This window comes from Melanotaenia boesemani, chromosome 13 (genome assembly GCF_017639745.1).
Source record: "Melanotaenia boesemani isolate fMelBoe1 chromosome 13, fMelBoe1.pri, whole genome shotgun sequence".
Taxonomy (NCBI): Eukaryota; Metazoa; Chordata; class Actinopteri; order Atheriniformes; family Melanotaeniidae; genus Melanotaenia; species Melanotaenia boesemani.
Genome location: NC_055694.1, coordinates 26,620,693 through 26,646,272, shown reverse-complemented (window position 1 = coordinate 26,646,272; position 25,580 = coordinate 26,620,693). Strand labels below are relative to the sequence as shown.

The window sequence follows — 25,580 nt, the reverse complement described above, 5'->3', positions numbered from 1 at the left end:
AGCATCAGCCTCCTACTGGACAGTTTTGTACATGTTGTAATTGTCTCTTTGAAAAATACAAATTAGGAGATACTACCTAGAAAATGTATGTAAACAAGCACTACAGGCAGAACGGCAATAACTACAACAGCCTTATATTATTATTATTATTTTTTATTTTTTTTTTTAGGAAGACACAAGTCCCCCTTTTCACAGTCTGCAAAGTTTCACTGCTATGTTTCTCAGGTAGCAAAGAAAAAAAAAAAAAAAAAAAAAAAGACAGCCAAAAAAGACTTTTACAGGTTTTTTTTGTGCTTTTGTCAGCTGGAATAGTTTGAGATATTATTCTAGGTTGGAAGCAGACAAGGTTTATTATAAAAACGTGAAACGAATCGTGTTATAACGTGATAGTTTATTGTAAAAACGAGAAACGCATCACGTTATAACGTGACAGTTTATCGTAAAAACGTGAAACGCATCCCGTTATAACATGATAGTTTATCGTAAAAACGTGAAACGCGTCCTGTTATAACATGATAGTTTATCGTAAAAACGTGAAACGCATCACGTAATAACATGATAGTTTATTGGTAAAACGTGAAATGCATCACGTTATAACGTGATAGTTTATCGTAAAAACGTGAAGGGTACCACATTATGAAGTGATAGTTTATCGTAAAAACGTGAAACGCACCATGTTATGACGTGATAGTTTATTGTAAAAACGTGAAACGCATCACTTTATGACGTGATAGTTTATCGTAAAAACGTGAAACGTACCAAGTTATGAAGTGATAGTTTATCGTAAAAACGTGAAACGTACCAAGCTATGAAGTGATAGTTTATCGTAAAAACATGAAACGCACCATGTTATGACGTGACAGTTTATTGTAAAAACGTGAAACGCATCACGTTTTGACGTGATAGTTTATCGTAAAAACGTGAAATGCATCATGTTATAACGTGATCGTTTATCGTAAAAACGTGAAACGTACCAAGCTATGAAGTGATAGTTTATCGTAAAAACATGAAACGCATCACGTTATGACGTGATAGTTTATCGTAAAAACGTGAAATGCATCACGTTATAACATGATAGTTTATCGTAAAAACGGGAAACGTACCACGCTATGAAGTAATAGTTTATCGTAAAAACATGAAACGCATCACGTTATGACGTGATAGTTTATCGTAAAAACGTGAAACGTACCAAGTTATGAAGTGATAGTTAATCGTAAAAACGGGAAATGCATCACGTTATGAAGTAATAGTTTATCGTAAAAACATGAAACGCATCACATTATGACGTGATAGTTTATCGTAAAAACGTGAAACGTACCAAGTTATGACGTGATAGTTTATCGTAAAAACGTGAAACTCATCACGTTATGACGTGATAGTTTATCGTAAAAACGTGAAACGTACCAAGTTATGAAGTGATAGTTTATCGTAAAAACATGAAACGCACCACGTTATGACGTGATAGTTTGTCGTAAAAACGGGAAACGCATCACATTATAATGTGATACATTTTATGGTGAAAACGTGAACTATAAACCATGTTTTGACGTTGTATGGGGAAACGTACTACGTCCAGAGATATGCCTAATTTACCAAATGGGATTAAGTTGTACTTCATTGGAGAGATCTGGTGAAGCTTGGAGGACACTGTGATATTGTTGACGTAGCACCATTAAAGCAGACAGGACTACGTCTTGTCTGCTTTACGTCTTGTACGTCTGTGTCTGCAATTTATTTCTCCCAGTCCTAATGGTGCATATACATACGCACCATCTTAGTGGAGGCAGGTGACGTACCGTGACATACAGCCTACTTTCATTTATGGTCTTAGAATAAACTTATCAACAGTCTTAGAATAAACTTAACAGTCTTAGAATAAACTTATGACGTTTCAACTTGATATGTTTCACGTTTTTTACAATAAACTTATCACGTTATAACGTGATACATTCATGTTTTTTACAATAAACTTATCACATTATAATGTGATATGGTCCCAATTTTGTTAAAAAATAAACTTATCATCGTATAACTTGATACTGTCCCATTTTTTATTTGGTTGACATCTCTACACTTCCATACTGGACATGTGAACAGCCAGGATGAATACTTTGCTGATGTTTGGCTGGTTTTTGTTGTTTGTTTAACAAAACTTTTAATTTTTTAAATCATTAGAATAAATGCGAATGTTTTTATTCTAAATGATATTTGTCATTACCACCTGTAACATTAGTCTGCTAATTTTATCAGTGGGATTTAGTAAGCTTGAATTAAGGATTTCTTTGAGCTTGATTATTTGTTTTTATTGTTGCTTTTGCCAGTTGAGGTTTTATTTGGCAGGTAAAATGTTTATGCTTTAATTAATTTGTCTTCAGTTATGTTTTGACAGCTTCAGAAATGTGAAATATTCTGCCTTTTTTCTCCACTTTTGGTTTATGCCAACTCATTTGTTCACAATTTGCAGCTTGTTATTGTGGCTAAAGAGCTGTAATAATTAATAATTAATTTAATTTATCACAGCTTGAGTTTTTCTTTCCCTTTGGACTGTTTCAAGAGGGCTGTTTTGCTTTTTCTACTCTTTATGCTAAAATAAGCAGATCAAAATTAAGAAAAATCATTCTAATTAATCAGTGGTGATTAATTAGAATGTTTGGTATGTTTAGTACCTTCAGTCCTGATCCAAGAAATGCTGTCAAATTACAGGAAGAAAGTCTTTCATGGACCTCATCTACTTGGCCACCGGCCAGTATAAATCATCAGCAGAGAAAACAAACAGGGATATTAACCTCTCAACAGGCTTTGTCAGTATTATCATACCATCCTTTCTCCCAGAATTCCTTGTGCACAAGACTATGGCAAATGATCAACCAAGCTCAGAAGATTGTGTTTTGTTTTTTTTTAAAACCACACTAATAGAAACGTTACAAAACTAAGTACATTAAAAACATGTTTGTTAAATGGTGGCATTAACATTCTGTAATATGTGATGTTCATGGATTTTTAAGGGGTTAATGTAATATCTACCGGCTGGAAAACAACTGAGTGTCATACAGTTTGTTTTTTGTCTTTTTTAAAATTATTATCAGTCTGTGTTAACGTTCACTAAAGTGTCCTATGATATGCAAACAGTAATTTCAGAGGTTTAAGCATCCTACGTTGCTACTATGGGAAATTTTCATTAGCTAGGTAGGTTGTCCCATTTCATGAGCGGTAAGCAGACTTCGGAGTGTGTAGACTACATAGTACACTACGTAGCCTACATAGTATAGTGTGCACACAGACAGTGGGCAGACCCTGAATTGGGACACAGCTTACATGTTGTTTTAAATCATTTCTACCATGTTCTAGATCATAATTCAGAATTCATATATCATCATCTCACCAACCATCTCCATGGTGAAGGTTTCTGTCATAAAACTGCCAGCTGTGATGACTGAAGTTAAACAGCAAACATTGATGAAGAAACTCTGATAAAACTGATGATCTGGATAGAAACACATTTTTTCTTTTATCACTTAAGTGTAAGTGTATGTGCAGCAGTGATTAAAGTCCTACAGCAGCATAACAACATAGAGAAGTATATTACATGCTGCATTTACAGACATCTGACATTTATCCAAGGAAATGTTAACAGTTAACGGTTAATACTTGTAGCATTGGCTTGTTTTGTTGATACATTTCAGACATAGTCGCGAATGTTGACTAATCATAATAAATTTGTAAGCTGTGATTAATCTGATTAAAAATTAAAAATTAAATTTAGCTAATGTATATATATATATATATATATATAGAACATATATATATAATTTGATTACCAAATTAACTAGTTTATGAAATCTGATAACAGCAGGGATCAGCAAGTTATATGTTATAGTTATATGGTAATATGTTTATTTAAGCGAATAACTACAACTTTTTTAGTTCTTGCAGGGGAAATATAAACATGTTAACTGTAGATAGTGCATATATTATAGAAAGAGGAAAAACAAACTGTGTTTGGATATTGAAAAACAGTTTTGAAATGTCTCTGTTACAATTATGTTACAGTAATGGGTCATGGGAAAATGTTTTTTGGATCTTTTTTATCTGTCATGCTTTGGAAACTTCCCAGGACTAATTAGTAGCTTTGTATCCAGTTCTCCATTAATCCATGGTATTGTCACTCATATTTTTTAAGGCCTATGATTTTGGTGGGACTTCATATTCCATCTGTCCTGCATACACCCAGAATTCCCTTTTAAGGAAAATATGGAATATATTTTTGCAGCCCAGACATGCAGAGAGCAGAAAATTGATGGTTGGATATATTTGGCATTTACAACTTTTAAAAACACTGCACTCATTAATCAACATTTGTTGGATTTCATCTTTGGCTTTTAAAAATATAAAAATAATAGGCCTTTGTTTAAAGCTGCGCTTTTGCTTTACAAAGTTCAAATACCTGAATGAACAAACACACTAAGTAGATGTAGAATTAACTGTGCAGTGTGAGTATAATATGTGGGCAAAAGGCAAGGACACTTAATCCATCAAATAGGATGAGACTTATCAGTGTAACTAGAAGCCAACTAAGCTGTCTAGGAAGCGTATCAGAGGGTGGACTGTTTGTGTGAGTGACTACGTGCAGTGTGTGTTTGGTTGTGACAGAATGAGGTGGAAGGGTTACACTTATTTACAGATTTAATAAAAACTAATTGCATAATTCTCAGAGGTAATTTTTGTTCCAACACTTCTTTAAATAAACATTTCATATTACTGTTTTTACTGCATGTGTCTCAGGAGAGAATCTGAAAAAAGATATCTGTGTGTGCTGTGAAAGCAGCAACTTTAGGCAAAGGGTCGATCACCAACTATAAAACTTTTTTCTTAGAAAATCTGAAAGGTGAAAAGCTACATGTTGCCACAGTTGGATTAATATTGTTTATTTTCAAAAGCAGCCACCACAGCTGCACTGATTGGATTATTTTACATCCATCAACACATGAAAATAACTAAACAAAAGACAAACACGTTTGTTTCATATGTGTTTATAGTTTAAGTGTCTGGTGAGCATCATGTGATGTGAGAGCTTGCTCTGATCACCCAGTGAACTTCCACAGCTAACTGTTTACATGCCTGGGTTTAAAGCTGTGGGGATCTGTTGGTCAGCTGATGAGGCTTAAGCTGGTTACAGCATGAACGCTCAACCTTTGACAACAAACAGTTAAGAAGGAGTTAAAAGAAATGGAGAGAAAAATAGATTTAAATCTCTAATTAGAGGTCACAATAATGACATCCAACTTATGCTGAAATTAAAACATTTTGCAAGTATATGTACATATTTAAAAGTTTTTGTGTGTTTTAACTGAGCTATGTTTGCAGTTTGTTGTCAATGGGATTATTCATAAATTAATGTTGGAAATTAGGTGGAAATGTTGGGCCACAGAAGAAACCACAAACTTTTGGTGCAGATGGAAATCATTATCCTTAAAACTGCAAGACTGGGCATTGGCCTTGGTTTCAGCCTCATGCCAACTCTAAAGAGTTTGACTATATTTCACTTCCAGAGCTTCTTCAATGATAATGGCAGCTTTGTTGAGGCTATCATCAGTCACTGAAAAAGTACGTGTTTTCCCCATTTCCCTCTTGGCATGATCAAAGCATCACCAGAGGAAATAAATCAATTTGATTCATTATGTCCATCTGGGGCTTACATAATATGCATATGAGTAGGTGTTTGTGAGTTTGAATGGAGCAGCCGAAACCAATTAGCTTGTTGGGCAACAGAAAGAACTACTGCAGAGTCCATCAACTTATGTTAGTGAATAAACACTCTAACTTCTGAAGCTCCTTGAAAATAACATCCAAATTAATGGTAAAATAAATCTCGGAACATAAAGTTGTTTACAGTGATGATCAGGGATGGACTGGCCATCGGGCATACTGAGCAGTTTCCCAATGGTCCAACATAAATTTTGGGTCACCACAGTTTAGTTATTGGTTGGACTGGTCCATAAAAGTAGTCGGCTCAGCCATCACGTTGATCTGCGGCTCATTGGTTCTTTTCAGAACTGACACTAGGCTGAACCAGTCAGATGCTTTAAATCCTTTTTTGGCTCGATACCAATGGATGCCGCCACCTGTAAAAATGGAGGAGAGAAAACGAAGAGTTTGTGCAGAGAAACTGCAGAACCATGAAATTAGTTGATGACCTCATTGTTTCCAGCAGGAGGACAGCTGGTTAACTGCTTGTATTCACTGCTTAAAACAGTAGATCTTCAATTTAGATGTGTTGTATAGAAAGTGAGAAGATGATTTTTAACCATCATTCATCACCATGAACAGGCGGATTTCTGATTTATTTTTATTAACCTTTTTTAATCTATTTGTTATTGCTTGTGGGCTGATAGTTGGATGTGTTTGAGGCAGCTTTTGTGTTAATGGATAATATACACAAAGGAAACACAGAGTTGATTTATTTACATTTTTGTCCATATGAATGAATTATTATGTAAAATAAATAAATAAATAAAAAATTCTCCATTCAGGCTTATGTTGAACCTGGTAGAGATAAGGTCTCCAGAAGAGAAGCTCAGATACAGGGACACAGTTTCTACACTTTGTCTGAGAACAGTTTTCATGTCATCCATCTTCATCTGAAGCATTTAGTTTGTCCACTCTTGCTGACTCCTGCTAAGTCACTGCATGGTTTTGGAGGTTTTAAAGAGTTTTGTGGTTGATATTCACATTTAAGGGAGTGCAAATATTTGTGCTATTAATGGTTGCATATGGGCATTTCTGGGCTAAAATGCCAGGGCCTGTTTCTTGCCCCACTCCACCCATGGTGACATCTATTATAGAGCCTAGTGCAGGGGTCTGCAACTTTTACAATCCAAAGAGCCATTTTTCCCTCCCCCCAGCTAAATAAAACTTGTTTAGAGCCGCAAATGTTAAGAGACCTTTTGAAAAAAGACAACTTAGAATTTTTGATCAGTATCTACTAAAGGAAATTTGTTGTCATTTTTTGAAGAACCACATATTTATTTCTATCTTTAGGTTTTGAGAAAAAGAAAAACAAACTTTTGCAAAAAGAGGATAGACAGACTTTCCTCTATGGGATGTTGATATTTGTAGAAAATAAAAAAATATTTTAAAAGAAATATTAGTGGTTCTTTTAGTGTTGTTATGTTGTGGAAAATCCATGCAATTATTTTACAAAAAATTTTTAAAAGTAGCCAAAAGCCTGCATTTGTTATTATATCTATATTTAAAAACATTAGATAGTTCTTTAGCATTTTTAGCCATGTATTAGGAGCCATTGTGGAAGGACTAGAGAGCCACTTGTGGCTCGGGAGCCACAGATTGCAGGCCCCTGGCCTAGTATATGAAGATACCAGGATTTACTAATATGTTTAACAACCTGACCAGTAATCTGAGCCCAGATGTAATCTGTGTGAAACAGAGAAGTGTTGACTGGTATCAGTGAAAGGGAACAGTCTGCTTCTCATTCATTTATTCTGTTTTTTTATTTCTTTTTTTTTTTTTTTACCAGTAACCTTACAGGACTTCTGTCTGATTCAGACCTGTATCTACTGAAACAGGCCGAGACTTTAGTAAATGAGCCATGGTTCATTTCACATGAGGGGAAAGCCAATGCATTGAAATAAAACATAAATTATCACTGATTAAATCACATCAGGTATTTCCTGTGTGCAACAGAAGAGGTAAGAATCACACTGACATGCTTCTTTTCAACCAGATCTTTTGGTTTGTCATGAGGGGGAGAGGCTGATTACTTTAACAGTAACCTTGTGTTCAAGTAATCTCATTGGATGGAATTCAGATTTTATTTATGACAGCGAAGCTTTTTTTTACCCTTTAAGTTTGACAAACTTGCTCCAACTTCTGAAGAACACATTTTTTCTTTTGTCTGTTAAGCCATTTAAACCCAATTTCTAAATTATTAAAGCATAAAACAACACCTATCCCATAGGATGAAACAATAGCTAGATTACATGGAGAAGTATTTCATCTATCCGACTGAAATCTGTCTGATCAAAGATTCTGGCTGACAAGTTTACATGGATGCTTACAAGTTATCTGATCAGTTGTATTTACATGACGGACAGATTTAATACGATCGGAACGCTTTTGACATGTGCAGTGCCTGCTAGTCAGGAAGAAGAAGTGTTTATTTGTTTATTTATTTATTTATGTATTCATTTATTTATTTTAACCTTCTAAATGCTACAATGCACACTAACCATTAACTTACTAACCCTAACCCAAATTCTAACAAAAACATTGCATCCGCCACAGTCCTGTTTTGTAATGCTGCTGCCATTTTTCAAATCTTCCCTGAAGCTCATTATGTCATGTAACCTCACATGGTTCAAGCATGTGCAGAAACAACATACACCAGAAGAACAATCGGAATCAGTGAATACATGGTTAATTTTTCCTGCTCATCCAATCATGAAAAGATTTAAACTACCCCCCTCAATCGGATCAAAAATTCTTTCTGATCATGGCCGACATGACATATCAGCTGACATGTTTACATGACACATTTTTATTCTAACTGGACGTTGGTTCGGATTAAAAGTGCTTCATATAAACATAGCTAGTGTCTTCTTTGCACATCACTGAGCATAAATATAATTTTAAATAGCATTTTTAAGCACTTTGTTACTAGCACCCTGTCACAAAACCCTTCTTTGTTCCCATTTCTTTACTTGCAAGTAGACAAAAAAATCCAAGAATAACAGTTTAACAGGGATTTCCAAAGATCTTACTTTTTGAAAATGTGTCATAGTCAGCAAGATATGCTTTCAGTAGATACAGGCCTGAATGTCTTTTAGATATTTGAAGAAAGTGGATAAGTGAAGGACAAAAGAAGAGGATAGACTAAAAAAAACTAGATCAGTATGAAAGTCATATTCTTAACAGATAGGGAAAAAACCCAGAAAAGACCTATCACAAGACCTGAAAGATGCTTTCAGTCCTTTATTTGATCTGAAATGTCAGAGGTTTCAGTCTGACTTGAAGAATAAAGTTGCTAATACCAACTATTGACTTTTAAGCTCATTACAATTATACAAACTCTCTTTTTACTTTATATCCTTAGTTTCCAAACATGCTTTAATACATCTCTACATCTATTTCCTGTTATCTTTGAATGTAAAAAAAATGACTTGATATATGAACTGCATATGCAGATCATGTTTAGGTTACTTACTTGTACAAGTGCTTTTACAGATCATAACTAGCTTTAATAATAAGATGTTTTCCACAAACGACTGCTCCATGTGAGCTCAAAGAAGGAGGGATATTTTAATTCAGTCAGTAATTAATTCCTCGGTAAATATTACGTACTCTCTGTTTTGGCCTCCTTTTTTAGAATCCTGTCACTTCTTTTGGACTTGCTTTGAAAGGTCTATTTGTTTGTTTTAAGGTATTTTTCCAGCTTACAGAATTCAGACATTGCATGTCTTTCTGATATCCAGGAAGGTGAAATGCTAGCATATTTCTTGGCAACTGGGTTGCACCTTGAGTTGTGACTATAATGGTGGTCGCACTAAGAGATAGCATTAGTAGCATTTCAGCTATGATAATTAGCTAATAATAGTAAACTAATAATGTGGTGTTAAAATGGTAAAAGTAATAGCAATGTACCTTGTAGCTATAGTAAAAAATATCAGTAGAAGCCCTCAAAAAACGCAGACCTCCACCCCTTTTTTTTTTTTTTTTTTGGGAATGACTGTGGGCATTTTTTAAGAAGCTCTAGTAACAAAATGATCTATATCTCCCCATGGTAAGGAATCCTTTAAAAAATTGATGATCCGGACCCCCCCCCCAAATTTAATCCCTTGTTCCTTAATACATTTCTGAGATTTGCTAAAAAATTCATCAACATCTGTCCATAACTTTTTTTATTTATGTTGCTAACAGACAGACAGACTTGGCAGAGGTAACTAGTCAACCAGGCCAATATCACCAGGTAATGGTGGGTAATAAAGAGAGACCACAGTGTGTCTCAAAATACTACCAATTGACAGTATGAAGATAAACAATTTACAATCCTCTTGAGGATTTCTCTAAACACGACAATCCAGTTCATTACTTTCAAAACAAACTACTCAACTGTGGTAAAAAGAGTTGTTTTACTAGGTTTAGGGCTTAACATTATTACTATGGATGAAAATGAATCCTGCAGAAGAAGTTTGGGAACCACCTGGCATATCTTATTGCTATCAACCAGTATGTTGTGTGATTGGTTTGCACAATAGTGGGCAAATCCTACTAGATTTCTGACTTAGAGCTGGAACATTGTCAGTTCGGGTCTTCCTTAGCTTCAGCTTCTAAATTCTGAGGTAAATGTGATGCACTACAACTGGAACTAGCTAGGTTAGCAGTACAAGTTTTCACAAGGTGTTTGGTGTACAACAGACCTCTTCAGAGTGGCTTTGTGTATCCTTTTACACTGCATGACATTTACTAACTCTATGCCGTATACAAGTAGAGTGAAACACTACTGATGTTTACAAGCAGTCTGAAAGTGGATCGTTTATCCAAACATGCTGAAAAGTAATCTAATCTATGCAGGCAAATTAAATTAGGATGGAGCCAGTGAAGTTACTTCAACCTGTGGAGGTGTTTATATGAGGTCTGCTCAGCTAGAGTGAAAGCAAAATTTTTACAACTGATGTTATTAGGCAGTGTGTAAACACACTCACGTACCTTCTCAATGACCCCCTCATTCACTAAGTCACTCAGCCACTTATTCAGACATGGTCTTCTGCAACAGGCAAAGGTTCAGTTTGCTTTTTAGGTAGCAGATATTTGTGTGCTGTTCCACAGGTATACAGTAAAATGTTACATTTAAGCTTTTGCGTAGTAATTAATTGTGATAATTGCATATGATTTAATCAGTTAATCAGGATCAGAATCAGAATTAGACTTTATTGCCAAGTGTGTTTGCACATACAGGAATTTGTTTTTTGCGAAAACAAGAAAAACAGAACAAAAAGAACACAAGAACAGACAGAACATCAACAGTATTTATAGAGTATAGAGTTTAGAAGTATAAAAAACTACTCAGCTGTATAAAAGATTTCATTGTAGTAATGCACCACAACCGCAACCTCCTGCCAAAGGGGAGAGGGATGAAAAGTTGGTTGGAAGGAATAGACTTAATCTTTCCTGCCCATCTCAGAGTCCTGGAGGAGTTCAGGTCCAGGGCAGATTGCAGCCAATCACTCTCTCAGCTGACCGGATGATGCACTACAGTCTGTCTTTGTCTTTGACTGTGGCAGCAGGGTACCAGAGGGTAATGGAGGGGGTGTAGAAGTGCTGCCGAAGAAAGCATATCTTCTGTTGAGCCTTTTTGATGATGGAGTTGATGCTCTCCACCCACTTCAGGTCCTGAGAGATGATGGTAGGACTTCACAGTTGTGGCTGGACAGTCATACAAGGTAATGGGGGAGGAAGGGGGTGTGTTCTTCCTGAAGTCTACAACCATCTCCACTGTCTTGACAGCATTAAGCTCCAAGTTAAAGAACTACTGGATCCTGTCCCAGCTAAGCTGATGCTAATTATGAAGATTTATTTTCATAAATAAACGAAACAGACGAGAGAAGCTGTATCCCCAAATCATTTTAAGGCACAAAAATACAGAGTAAAACACATTAAATAGGCATAATATACATGTTGCCAAAATGTAAGTGCAGCACAAAGCTCCTGGAGTTAAAACAAGGGCATGGAAATGATTTATGATCGGAACTTACTTGCGCAGATGCTCCCTCCACCCCTCACTCTCACCTTCTTCCACTGACGCCAAAATCTCGAGGCCGGGCTCGCTTTACTCAGAGCCAATTAAGAGGCGCTCAGCAGGCGAGCCTTCATGAGCCGACCTCCTGATTTGACGGGCTTGACGTATCCGGGTGCGATCATGTGACAGTTAAGCGATATCCTAACCCTCCAGTGAAAGAGAGAGAGAGAGAGAGAGAGAGAGAGAGAGAGAGAGAGAGTAGTAGTAGTAGCCTGTGCAAAACCCGTGCGGTGGAGTTGTGTTGCCTTTGCGCACTATTACGCACCGACATTAACTTCCAGGACAGGAGCACATAGTGTAAAGGAGTGGGATTTGGTCTCCTCACATTAACAGGTGAGCGTGTATTATTAGAGGTTTATAATTTTATCTTTGCTTTTTTTTCTCAGTGTGAAGTACAGTGAGAAACTGAAGACGTTTCATATCATATGCACGCTTGTGCTTTATGCATTTAGCTGTAATAATTTAAAAAGATACACTGAAATTCTCCTCAGTGGGGAGGCTGCGGTAGTGGTGGGTAGTTTTCCAGTTCGCGGAAAACCGTGGTCGGACTCGCTGTCGCAGCCTGAATTATGCCACAAATTCCCCTAAAAATTTTCAGGACATCATGCATCGTGGTGAAGAGAACATCACGCTGTCAAAGCCTTTTTGATGTTTCACTGCTGCAGGGTTACTGCTGGACAAATGACTTAAGGCTTTGGCCCAAGCTAATGTCCGAAAACTCTCCTCTTAAACTTTTCTTTCCATGGGGTAGTTGCCGCAGCTGCGGACGCCCAGCAGCCTCCATGTCATATGATTTTACCCCCAAATGTTAACATATAGTCGAATTTTGGTTCTAGATCAATTACACTGAAGGAGCTTTTCGCCTTTAGCGTTTTGAGTTTAAAACAACCTGAATCAAAGCCGATAAGAACGGTGGAACTTAACAATTAGTTTTACCCGAACCACCTTTAATCTCTTTTGGGACCCCTGGAGGTCCCCACGCTTCACTTTAGAGACGGCTTCTTTTTTTCTTTTTTTCTTTTTTTTTTATTTTACAACCTTGCAGAAGAGGGCGCACAGTCAATTTGTCCCCACACATGTACTTTTAAGGTTTTAAAGAGGATTTCAGTGTCATGTTAATCATCATAAGCCATGCATTTCCTCTAAAGCCATTTGATGTTGTCTGGTATTTTAATCCATATAAATGTAGTGATTTGTCTGTGAGCCATTTGATGGACAATAATAGAGACTAAATCCTTCACTTATCATCTCACTGAGATATTGTTCATCTGACACCGAATGGTTGTAAAACCTTTTGTTATCCTGCGGGAAGTCTTTTGGATTCTGTCTGTACTTTGATCTCAAAATATATAACTGTCTTGGTGGCCCTGCATTAGCTTTGTCTCTTAGATTAAGCTGAATTAAGAACCACAAGGGGGAGATAAATAGAAACACGCCATTAAATGACCATGTGGCTTTAATTTTAGGAGTGCTGAGAAATGGGAACCCCTGATTCCTCATGGTCAGCTTGAAGTCTGAACCAGCAGCTGCACTGTCTACACACACACACACACACACACACACACACACAAACACACTCAAAGACAGAGAGACAGAGTTCAAATTCCTCTTCCCTCACATGAGGTTAACTTTCCTTTTGAAGACATTAGTTGCAGAGCCCTTTAACAAGCTGCAGGTAGTGCATGGAGACCTAAAATTCATGTTAATTTTCAATCAGTGTGGTGGTTTATTCTATTCTTGTGGACACAAGAGGAACTGTCTTGTAAAATATTAACCAAAAAGTTCAGGTCAAACTGACCAGAGTAAACCTGTGCTGTCAAACTGCAGTTTTCATGATTTGATGATCACCCAAGTTCAACTAGAGCAGACATGTCTGAAGTCCTGCCCATAGGCAGCAGCTAAAATGTCTCTGCCAGCTTAGTCATAGAGAATAAATAAATCTACATGTTCAAATGAAATCTTTTTTTGCACTTCATGGCTTAGTTCTGTGGTTCTGACTTGAATTCCTCCCATTTTCAAACAAAATAATTTCTCTTTAACAGGAAAAAGGACATTTTCACTGGCAGCTTGATCTTCAAAGCACAGCAGAGTCAGCTGCCATCCATCTGCACAGGAATGGTGGATCACCTGCCGCTTGGTGAGGAGACCTTCCTGTATTACACCGGCTCCCCAGAGTCTGACTACAGCTGTGTCTGTCGCCACACCAATGGTGGCATTTCAGGCATCATGGTAACTGATGCGTGCACCTACCAGAACCACCCCTACCAAAGGGTGACTCTTGCTTCTCCGCCTTGTCTCTCCGAGGACGACCTCAGCGACTCATCCAGTCCTCGCTCCTCCCTCTGCTCCAGCCCTGAGTCTACATCACCGACATCACAGATCTTCCTTCGCTCTGGCTACGAAAGCAAGAGCAGCAGGGGAGGTGGGTTCTGCATCCCATCAGGAGGAGAAGGTCAAGACAGTCTGTTGGACCTCCTTCTCTCACAGACCTCCCTTAACACCTCAATAAGTTCCAGTGGCAGCATCAGCTCTCTCTCTTCCTCTCTTTGTCCTTCATCCCCAGCATCTTCCACCTCTTCATCTCCCACTGCCCCATTTTTGCCAATGGGCCTGGCATGGGAGTCCAAGAGGGAGCAACGATTGAGTGTCCTGCAGCAGCACACAAAAGAGGATTGCTTCGAGTTCCCAGTCTTCCTCGATGAGCTTCAAGATCCGGAAGCTCTCATCTTTCAGCCCACTCTGGAGGAGATTGAGGAGTTCTTAGAAGAAAACATGGTTGCGGCAATGGAGAAAGAAGAAGATGGGAGCGATGAGGCAATGTCACCTCCGATGTCGACTTCTGATGATGCTGAGGCAGAGGGTTCCAGGACATTAGCGGGAGAACTGAAATCAGCATCACAGAACTCAGATCAGACTGTGCCTGTAGCTCATTCACCTCTATCATATTCAGAGACCAAATGTTCACCACGTGATTTGGACATAGACAGCTCATCATCTGCTGTGGATGCTAACTGTGTAGCTGCTACTACTAACAGTCACATTGATGGGATCAAACAGGAAGACTGTGGATCATCACCTGCTTCTTTAGAAAGTGCCAGCACTACCTCCAGTGTGCCTGTCATCTTACAAATCCAGCCCATACAGATCAAACAAGAACCAAACCCCAGTGCCGTAACAGACACTGCCACCAATCAATCCCAGAAAACCCATTCCCAACCAACCCAAGCACCATCAGACATCAAAATTACTCAGCTCTTGGTCAACATCCAGGGGCAGACCTTTGCTTTGGTGCCTCAGTTGCTATCTCTGGGGGCTACGAGTGCGAACAAAACTGGAGGCGCTGCTTCATCCAAATTTGTCCGGATTGCGCCAGTGCCCATTGCAGCTAAACCCAATGGGCTTGGGGAAGTTGGTCTAGGTGGAAGTTCAGCCACAGGGGTTCTTGCTGGAGGTCAAAGGTACCAGAAGAGTGCTGTAGCAGACCTTATTAAAATGCACAAGTGCTCTTTTCCTGGCTGTAATAAAATGTACACCAAGAGCAGCCACCTTAAAGCACACCTGAGGAGGCACACAGGGGAGAAACCGTTTGCCTGCACATGGCCCGGCTGTGGATGGAGGTGAGCAAAAACAAACATATTTATTTTAGATCAAATGGTTCGGTTGAGGTGAAAGCAGTTCCGTTATGTTAAATGTACCAGCAACATAAACTGTTCTATATGTTTATCTAATCAGAGTTATCCACTTCCACTCCATATGAGTCCATTCATACTCACTTGAAGACAACTTTCTAATGCGTGCCATACACAGAGCACTTTATTATAGCATTATTTTGTATGAGAAGCAACACCTTGGCAATTTTAATCCATGGAGTGCAACTGAATGAAACACTTTTCTTATCTTTTTTTCTGGAAGCTTTTCATCCAGAGTTTCAGAGAAACAGGATGTATTTCAAGCCCTTTATCTGTGGTAATCTTTGATGCCGTCACTTTGTTTAAAAGAGACAAATATACAGATTTACACAAAAAGAAAGGGTTTAGAGGGGTATAATTGTGTGTTGAACTTGCACCAAATTGTATCAGGAAGCTCACTTTGCATCCAAGCTGCACTCGAGTTACAATTTGTTCTGTTCCACAAGTTGGCTTTCTCCCTGCTATCTGTGTGTTTTTGAACCATGGTAAAATTGCAGATTAGATAGGGCACCTTTGAAGTCATCTGTGTGTAGACTTTGCCCCCTGTTAGTCATTTCACCTGTTTGCACACTGACTAAAGCCATTTAGCACACATTCATGCAACAATAATACACATTATTTTTACTGCATCAAATATGTCAGTTTTTGTCTGACACACGACACTGAATTTATATATCTATAAGTCTTTAAATGTGTGTTAACTAGTAATATTTGATGTTTTCTGTCTTTAATCGCTGTCTCCATCTAAAGGGGGAAAAAAGAAACAAAAAACAAACAAACAAAAAAAAAAAAAAAAACATGTTTTGTGCTTTCTGATCCAAAGTACAAAAGCCAACTTTTGACCTGCTGGTCAGTGAATTCCACTATATGTACAGTCTTTGCCCAAGGATGCATATAGTCTTGTGTGTGTGTGTGTGTGTGTGTGTGTGTGTGTACAGGGTTAAGTTAGGCCAAACAGTATGACTAATGATAAGGAACAATGTTAAAAGGTAAAACTTTAATTAGGTGTACAATAAAAGAAAGTAATACTAATGGACTTGTACATGTATGCTTGTGTGCATAATAGAAGGAGTGATCTGGACTAGATTGACCGACGTAAAACTATCTTGTATCTTTAGTGATCAGAGGTGACAGTGTTCTGCACCACATGCTTGCTACAGTGCACCTCCAGCCAGTTTAACTCATCCAAACTGAATACTTCTTTTTCATAATATGCATCATATCGCAGACTTCTTCAATGCATAGCATGTAAGCTAATCACTCTGGTTGTGTGTAGTTCATAACAAGCCGTTTTTTTCACTTCTTGGAGAAAAGAATATGATGTACTTATAGGTATTCTGTCTAACTTTAAAACAGGAAAGGGACTCAGAAAAATCTAAAAGTTTATAGTACTTGGGTAATAAATCCAAGGAAAAATAATGGCATTCATAAAACTTTACTGAGACTCTTTGAAGGATAATAGCCTCATGACAATCAATAAAAGATAAAAAGCTAACATCTGCTATGGAATCAAAGAAAATTATTGATTCAGCTGTAATTAATTCAGTGCAAACAAACATCTATGACAACAACAACTCTGAATGAGAACTGTCAGCTTTATTACAATGTTATCTTTATTATCCGGATTACTGTGCTCTGATAGCGAGTACATTAACTTTTGTAGCTGTTTAATGGTTGGTATGAACATAGCCTCTCCAGTTATAATCCATTCATCACTTTCTTACTGGTACCATTGCTCCATTGTTGTGATTTTGGCTGACACGTGCATTGATAGAATCTCAGATTAAAATCCTGCAGATTGCAGCTGAAATGTGCTTTTTCCAGTGAAAACATGAAATAGACTAAGAAGCAACTGAACTGAATGGAACCAATAACCACAAAGAAAACCTAGTTGTTTAATTCACTGACTTAATATCTAACAGAGCAGTTATATTTCTGCCAACTTAGCAAATGCATCATTGTATTATGTCAGACTTGTAGGTCCTGTTTGTGTCTTGCAGCGTGTGCACAGTGTGGCAGTGGTCCATAAATCAGCTGTGCATAGACTGAAAACTTCCACTGTGCCTGTAAAGTTGCACTCTATCTTGGCTGTACTGTTTGCATAGTAGCTCTTGGGAAACTATACCCCACAGTTGCAGGTGTTCCCTATGTCTGTTTTCTTTGCGTTTTAGCTGACTGTGTTCCCCCATGGGCTTCTTATGGAAATAATGTTTGTTTAAAACTAAAAATTGTATATCTTCTCTTTTTATGAAAGGCTTGCATTGATGGCTTTATGCATCATAGTCACTCCAGAGCATTAAATTCTTTAAGGAACCCGGAAACATAATACCCCCAGGCCATCCAGAACATCACCTCCATAGTTCTTCTATGACAGTAGCAATTTACTGTATTATAAAGCTGCCTCTTCCTTGCCCTTCTGGGCCAGGAAATGGACATTAACTAGTAAGTCGGGTACATCTGTAACCTTAGACTAGATTCATGTGTTGGCTCTCTGAAGTTAAGAGAAGTTATATTTTAATGGCTGGACTTCCACATGTAACTCAGTCAGTTATATTTCTTCCTTTGTCAAGCTGCTTTTCCAGTGTTAAGCTACTTGGACCCCCCCTCCCTTTCTCTTTTTTGCTATAATTTATGGTAACACTGACACACATATTTAGATGCATAGATGAAAATAAACTCTTGATAGATCCTAGATACTTGTAACACAGACCTTCATGGAGACTCACGGGTTTATGCGGAGCAGTTAGGCTGGGAACTAAAGTTTGATGTGTACTCAGCATCTGTCGTCAGGGTTGTGGCTTGCTGTCCTTGTCAGGTGATCCAGTCAAGAACAACACAGTGCTAAGCTATGACAGTTGCATTAGATTAAGTATTTAAAGATCAGAAAGGAGTTTAAAGCAAAGTGGTAGTTAATGTAGTATTACTATAGTTCATTTTCAGATGATACATTAATCTGAACAGAAAACCAGTATTATCCAGTCTAGCGTTAGCACAGAAATCTACAATTCTGGGTTGGCTAAGAAACATAATTTAACTGAATTAGACAGAAAAAATTAGAAAACCATACAAATAGATAAAACCTAGTTTGTAAAACCATTCAGAAGTTGGTCCTTTGTATGTTCAATTAATAGTTTATCAGAATTGAATTAATTCCACACAAACAGGTATAAATGAACAAATTAGCCAAGAAAATCTGGATCACACAAGACTGTGTACAGTATGAAAACTTGCCAGCATCTCTACTAGTGTAATTTCTCAGGTTTGTAACCAACCTGACTGCCCCACCCTCTCAGCAGAGCTGAGTTTAAGGACAAGCTAGAACAAAGCCTGCATATGTGTTTCCCACAGCACCCACACTAATACATACTATTTGTTGTGCAGCAGCCACACCAAGCTGCCTGGAGGAGTCGGCGTGTAACAACCACAATTCAATGTGAAAAACACACTAAAATCATAAACAGAAGTGCTCTCCACCCTTGCAGTTATGAACTCACTGACTTTGCTCAATCCCTAAAATCTACAGTATACAGAGCTAAAAATTCTCTACAGTGTTCAAATATGAGGAAAAAAAAAAGAGAGTAATGAATTTAAAAGACAGACAGAGAGCTAACAAAAGAACTCACCCATTAGTCTCATTGTGAAAAAAACAGCTACCAGGCTGTTTGATTAAACTATTTTCAGTCTGAAAGATCCTCCCTGATGTAGTATGTTGGAATTGGGCTGAGGCCCAGTTTGAGTTGGTAGAAGTGCTGGACGTTTCTCTCATGCCCCAGCTTGCAGTTGATCTAGCACAGCTTTAGGGTGCAATATGTGCATGTGCATCAACCACAGATTACAGCAAGGACAAAATGTACAGCCATCTAAAGTACAGAAAATAAAAAGAAATCTCCAACGTGTAGCATAGAAACATGAGCTTCTTATATGTTAACAAAATGTAATATGCTACCAGACAAAATCTCGTTTCCATCTTTGTGTTTATTTGATTTAAAGCTGCAGCAGTCAATCTCATTTCTTCCACATTCATTTGTCGGAGCAAAGCCGAAGCTTATTCTGCATTCATTCTTCTGCTTCTGTTCATTTCTTTTCACAGTTATTTGTCTGTCTGTCTGTTAGAAACATAATTCAATAGGATGTGGATGGATTTTGATCAAATTATCAGGAAATGTCAGAATGGAATAAGGAACAAATGATTACATTTTGGGGTGATTTTACTATTGGGAGACTGGGATAATTTTCCTGTTACAGATTCTAACTTATCAGATAATGCCCAAAATCATTGGCAAAAAGACAATAAATAATAAACACAATATAACCAGAAGGTTAGAAATATAGAGGATAGTAAGTCTCAGGTGAGTGAACCTACGGCTTAGTAGAGCTCTTTGCTAATTGCTTCTAGTTAGTTAGTGTTATGATGTTGATATGCAAACATAAGATATTGTAGCTTGAAGCATTAGCATGTGGCACTGTTCACTATTTTTAGATATTTCCATTGGAAAGTAGCTATTGCTAGCTACAAGAGTCAATAAATGCTGCCAGGCGATATGATAAACTAATTGTCATGATGATAACGTCATCACATAATGGTATATATTCTGTTTTTTTTTTGTCAGTCACAGTAGGTGCCATTCAGCCATGAGCACCCAGAATGTATAAACAGTTCTGGGATTTTTTTATTTTTCAAATGCATAGGAAGTTATTTTGGTATTTAGTTTCCGCATTTTCTCTTAGGTCTAAGGAACAGCATGTATTATACATTTAAAGTCTGTTAGGTTGAACTGTGTCTGTGTAATTGTCCTTGCTGAAATTTCAAGTCTTCTGAGCAGGTCACAAAGCAGCATACAAAGCAGTCCAACCAGCTGTATTCATTTAACTTCTATTAATCCATCACATTTGTTTTTATTCGTGCCTTAGACCAAAACTGCTGTGACACAATCAGATTCCCCATCCATCCGTCCGTCTGTCCGTCTGTCCATCCATCCATCCATTATTTATACCTGCTCATTCCACTTCAGAGTTGTGGGGCTGGGGCCTGTCCCAGGGGCTTCCAAGCGAGAGCTAGGGTACACTCTAGACAGGTTGTCAATCATTATCAGATATTTTTTAATAAATTGCTCAGACTGAATGATTTCAATCTCTACTGGGTAACCCCAGGGCTCTGTGTTGGAAATGGAGGGCTTGAGCAGCCAGTTTCCGAGCATTTCAAGCCTGCTGTTGTGCTGTGATGAAATCCTATTTCACATCATTTTAAATGCAGTGTCAGCCATTTTTGGCTGTATTTGCCTATGCAATGAATTAAAACTGAAAAGATAGAATGTCTGATATTAATTTCTCTCACACAGTGCAGTGTTCATTAATTACAAAACACAAGGTCAACAATGCACATGTGAAGGCAGCTCACGAGTGCTGCTGCTGCATTTATCTTCCACTGATTGGACAGAGTGGAAGCAGATGAGTTCCTGCAGTGAAAGACAAATATTTCTGGCAAGTGGTTGTCTTAAAAGTTGGAAGATTTGTTCTTAGTCTTAAGAGTTCTGAAGAGTCCAAAAAGTTTCTTTTCAGCATTTCTGCAGACTGAACTTTTGTTATAGTTTTGACCGTTATAGGCAGCTTTATATGAGAATTACATTCAAAATACAAGTGGAAAATGCTCTAATACCAGCTACATAAGATGTTCGTGTTTGTTTAAAAGTTTTTGCTTTTCAGCTTTCCCAGCTTATTTTTATAAGTGTTTTCCGTTATCTTGTTTTTATTACTGAGCTGTTAAGATGATGTGTAATCCATGTCTGGGGAGGAAATGGTCTGACATAACTGTGAGTGATGTTTTTACATCTTTGTGAATTATCGCCTTCATGTCTACAGCCTGCTGCTGCTGCTGCTGTGAAATCAGTTTCTGTTACACATTAATTTGATCTCAGCAGCTTTACTAATGTATAAAGATACACATCTAGAAGTAGAGGTACTAGTCTGTCATCCACTTAACCCTTTACTGTCATGATTGGCAAGCTGGCTGGAGCCCATAGAGACCACAGCAGATCAGGCCAGAAATAGACTGGGCTTGGATTTACAGTGCTCATGTGTTGAGCTAAATATGGTTTGGCTCTTTAGCTTCACAGAGAAGCCATAGGGCAATATGCACACAAAGCTTCACACCTCTCAGATTACCCTCATAAAAACAGTCCGACGTTACTTTTCTCGTGTTTGGAAACTTTAGCATGACTGCATCGATTGTGTTTGTACAAACTCGTGTTGCTCTGTGTACATACACTACACTCCCATTAGATTCAGTGGGAAGTGTGTCCAAACTTTTGACTGGTACTGTATGTTAATTTTGGAGTAATTAATGTAGTTAGAAGATTCAAATTTGAAAGTATTATGTTTGGCAAAATGTGAGGGACTTTATAGTAACTTCCTGTGTTTTTGTCCGGAAGGTTCTCTCGATCTGATGAGCTATCCCGACACCGCCGCTCCCACTCCGGCGTGAAACCATACCAGTGCATCGTCTGCGAGAAGAAGTTTGCCCGCAGCGATCACCTGTCGAAACACCTCAAAGTCCACCGCTTTCCACGAAACAGCAGGACAGGACGCTCTGCAAACGGACCCCTCTGACCCCGCTGTGACTGACTGATGATAAACGGTGGAGGAAGGGGAGGGGTGTATGTGTGTGACGACAGACAGAGGAGGGCATAGGGGTGGAGGGGGCGACAGTCCAAACACCCTTAAAAGGAGTCTGTGCAGGGCTCTTTTTTGCTCATGTGTGTTTATGTTCTCATATGTGCGTGTGACAGACTTTCATGGTACTGTGATAATTTATTGGGCGGCGAGGAAAAGACTGTAAAAACTAGAACAGAAAACTGTTACTTGACACAGCAATCTCACAGGTGGAATAAGCTTCTTGTATATACCAAATTTATTCGCAAATGCTTGTACCTGATCTATTTTGAAGAAAGATTTGCTATTTTAGAGTATTTTTACACTCTGAGGTGCATATTATCCCAAAAACAAAACTTTCATATCACTGGGGAATGTGCTACTGCCCTCACCCCCTTTTTTCACTTTCCTGGAGCCAAATGGTTTTAAAAGTGATAATAGCAACATCTAATTGTTTAAATGGCATGAATTTTATTTCTTCTCCATTAAAAAAGGCTTACTGTGTGATTATAAGGAAAAGATGGGTACTATCGGGGCCTTGATTTAGAGTAATAGATACATCAACATTCCTTTAGCTTTCAAAATGTCTTTGTCGCCAATGAGTCTTGTAAGTGGAAAAACACTGTAGTAAATGCAAGCATGGGGAACAAAGCTCATGTTCCTGTTGATTTACTGCTCTCAATCGTAGATCATGACACTGTGTAATTTGCACTTGCACACATGAAATTGTAGTTGTCTGCCCCATCTGAGGATTTTCAGTATTTGTGTTGTTTCACTGCGGTCTGACTCCTGTCTTTGATTTATTAGACTAAAAGACATTTTTTATGGGCTCTTTGATTCAAACATAATTGCAGTCAGCAGCAGTTAAAAATGTGTCTTTGACTCGTATGTTACAATTATTTTGTGACATAATGTGATGCTGTATTGTTCACTTTCCGTAACTTAATTTACTTCATCCCACTGCTGCAAAGTAATAGAAGAATGTAAATTTTGATGCTCAGCAGTGCAACAAAGGCAGGAATTAATCTGAAAGTTTCCTTTATCTTGCCACTGATGTACTTCTTCTTTTCTTTTTTTTTTTGAAATATTAGGTGAGATTGGAGCTTTTACTCCTTGAAAGGCTTTTCTTAAAACAGGAGTTGTATACTGAAGATAGGGGTGAAGTAACAAAATCAACCCCTGTTGACAAACACAAATGCACTAATGCAAACTGTAGTAAAATTAAAGCACAAACAGAAAACAAACTAAGTCGCCAGATGTTAGCAAGCGGTTAGCTAACATTAGCTACCAAAGCTTCTGGTCATACCAGAAAAAACAGGACTTTTGAGCAAAATTATGTATTGCTTATAACTAACCTTTTTTTAAAGTTGATAAAGGTACCGTGTCCTCTTTTTAAGACGTAGATTATATGGAAATTTTAAGATAGCTTACAGAGGCATAAGCTAGCTAAAAATGAATAAATGCAACTGGAATTTGTTGGTACCTTGTACTGATTTAGTAATTTTTTAATCAATTTGTGACTGGAATTTGGGTGCTATAAATCAGATCAGACATTCATGACTTGCCACCGGATAATTGTCAAAGGAAAACCGGAAAGTGAAAAAGCGTACAAGAACTATTGTTTGCCCTCAGTCTTGAATGCATCACGTCTGCCTTTGTCTTGTACTGTGTGGGAATAGTAACACTTTTTGAAGCTTTTTGTGCAAGTTGCTTTATTCTGTCATTCTGCATCTCAGTTGAAATTAAGCCAAATGAGTCCTGGGAGAGACAGCAGATGCTGATCAGCTGCTGAGTCCTGTGCCATAAAGTTGGTAGAAACCTAACATTCATTATTTAAATGGTTTTTTTAATGATTGTAGACAATTGGAATTTTGTTGTTTTTAGAAATGTTTATTTGCCCAATGATTGACAAACCATTTTAAGTGTCTGGTACACATCCCCTGACTCTGTTTGGAGGAAGTGTACAAACTCTGTGAGGCATTCCTTCCATGCAAACAGAAGACACACTTTTCTGAATGGGTATTATATGTGATCCCACGAATGTATGTAAATACTATATGCATCATAAAGGAGAACTGAAATATTCTTCTAGTGATTTTTGTGATTGTGAACAATTTTTGAAAATGTAAAGTAAAATGTACATAACATGATAATTCTCATATATAGTGTAAAATATGGAAGCATATTTTTGTCAGGTGTCTACACAACATGTTATTAAAGAGGCTTATGCTATGTTTCATGATATACTTCTACAAAAAGTATATACATGCCAATATCTTGCAATCATTTGATCAAATGCAAATAACCTAATATATCACGAAACATGGTAAGTTATTTAAAAATGTGTTCTGTGTACACTTTAAACCAAAGAGTTGCTAAAGAATTGTATATTTTTGCTTTGTTCTACTATGTAAAACACATTTACAATAAAATTCCAAAACTAAAGCCATGTTTTCATTAATCTCCAATTTCTAGTTTCCTTCTGGATTGCTGTCTTCTTGTCCTGTAATGGAACATAATGACACAGATCAGATGGATTCTTATCATGTTTGTGCAGCATTATATGAAATTCAAAAGTGCATATACCTTAAAATTGAACTTGAATGTTGATTTTAGACTGTGACACAGTAGCATTAAAAATGACTTGCTTTACAAAAAAGAACTAAAAAAAGTTAAAAGTTATGGTTGCTGATATGACCTTGTAGACATGGCAGAAGTACGGCTGCAGCAGCAACCTTTGAGTTTGCTGATTTGAACAAATTGTAGCGTTCACCTAACTTATTCCTTTTTTATACTACAGACAAGTTATTTTATTTCATTCTATGTCTCGTCCTCTGACTGCATGGGCAAACCAGCTAACTAGAAACACGATTTAATCAATGCACAAACACTACAGCAACCTCCTCTCAAAGTTGTCCTATTAGATCAGAAGTTGGTCCTATCTTAAACCAGCATTGTTGGCTCTAATGAAAATCATAGTTTTATGATGAGTAGAGTAACATATTTACTGTGGATTTAAATGGAAACAGGGGTGATGAGAAGCTGAGGATTATCTACACTAGAAATAAATAAATAAAAATTTCTACCACATAGTAGTAAATATTTCAGAACTTTCCTTTTCCCTTATGTATTACTGTTATTCAGTTATAGTAACAACCTAATCCATAAAACTGATAAAGGAGAATGTTCAAACCTGACTGTCCTTTTGCAGCAGTGAAATATTCATCAATCCAAAGAAAACAGGGCAGTTTGTTACTGTGACAGTAGGTCACATCCAATCCAACCCAATCTTTGTAAAGCACTTTAAAAAAATGACCAAAGTTCTGTACACAGCAAAAAAAAAAAAAATAAATAAATAAAAAAAAAAAAAAAAGAAGAGGTAACAATAAAAGCCGGAACTCGGACTGTGTTAAAAGCCAATGAGAAATAAT

At 37.5% G+C, this 25,580-nt stretch overlaps 1 protein-coding gene across 1 annotated transcript; it reads left to right on the top strand.

Moving 5' to 3' along the window:
* Positions 1–12,019: 12,019 nt before the first annotated feature.
* On the top strand, positions 12,020–24,594 carry LOC121651198 (Krueppel-like factor 15). The gene is made up of 3 exons (XM_042003182.1): positions 12,020–12,145; positions 13,855–15,429; positions 21,930–24,594. The coding sequence occupies exons 2-3, from the start codon at positions 13,928–13,930 to the stop codon at positions 22,105–22,107; spliced, it is 1,680 nt and encodes a 559-aa protein (XP_041859116.1). The 5' UTR covers positions 12,020–12,145; positions 13,855–13,927; the 3' UTR covers positions 22,108–24,594.
* The last annotated feature ends 986 nt before the right edge of the window (positions 24,595–25,580 follow it).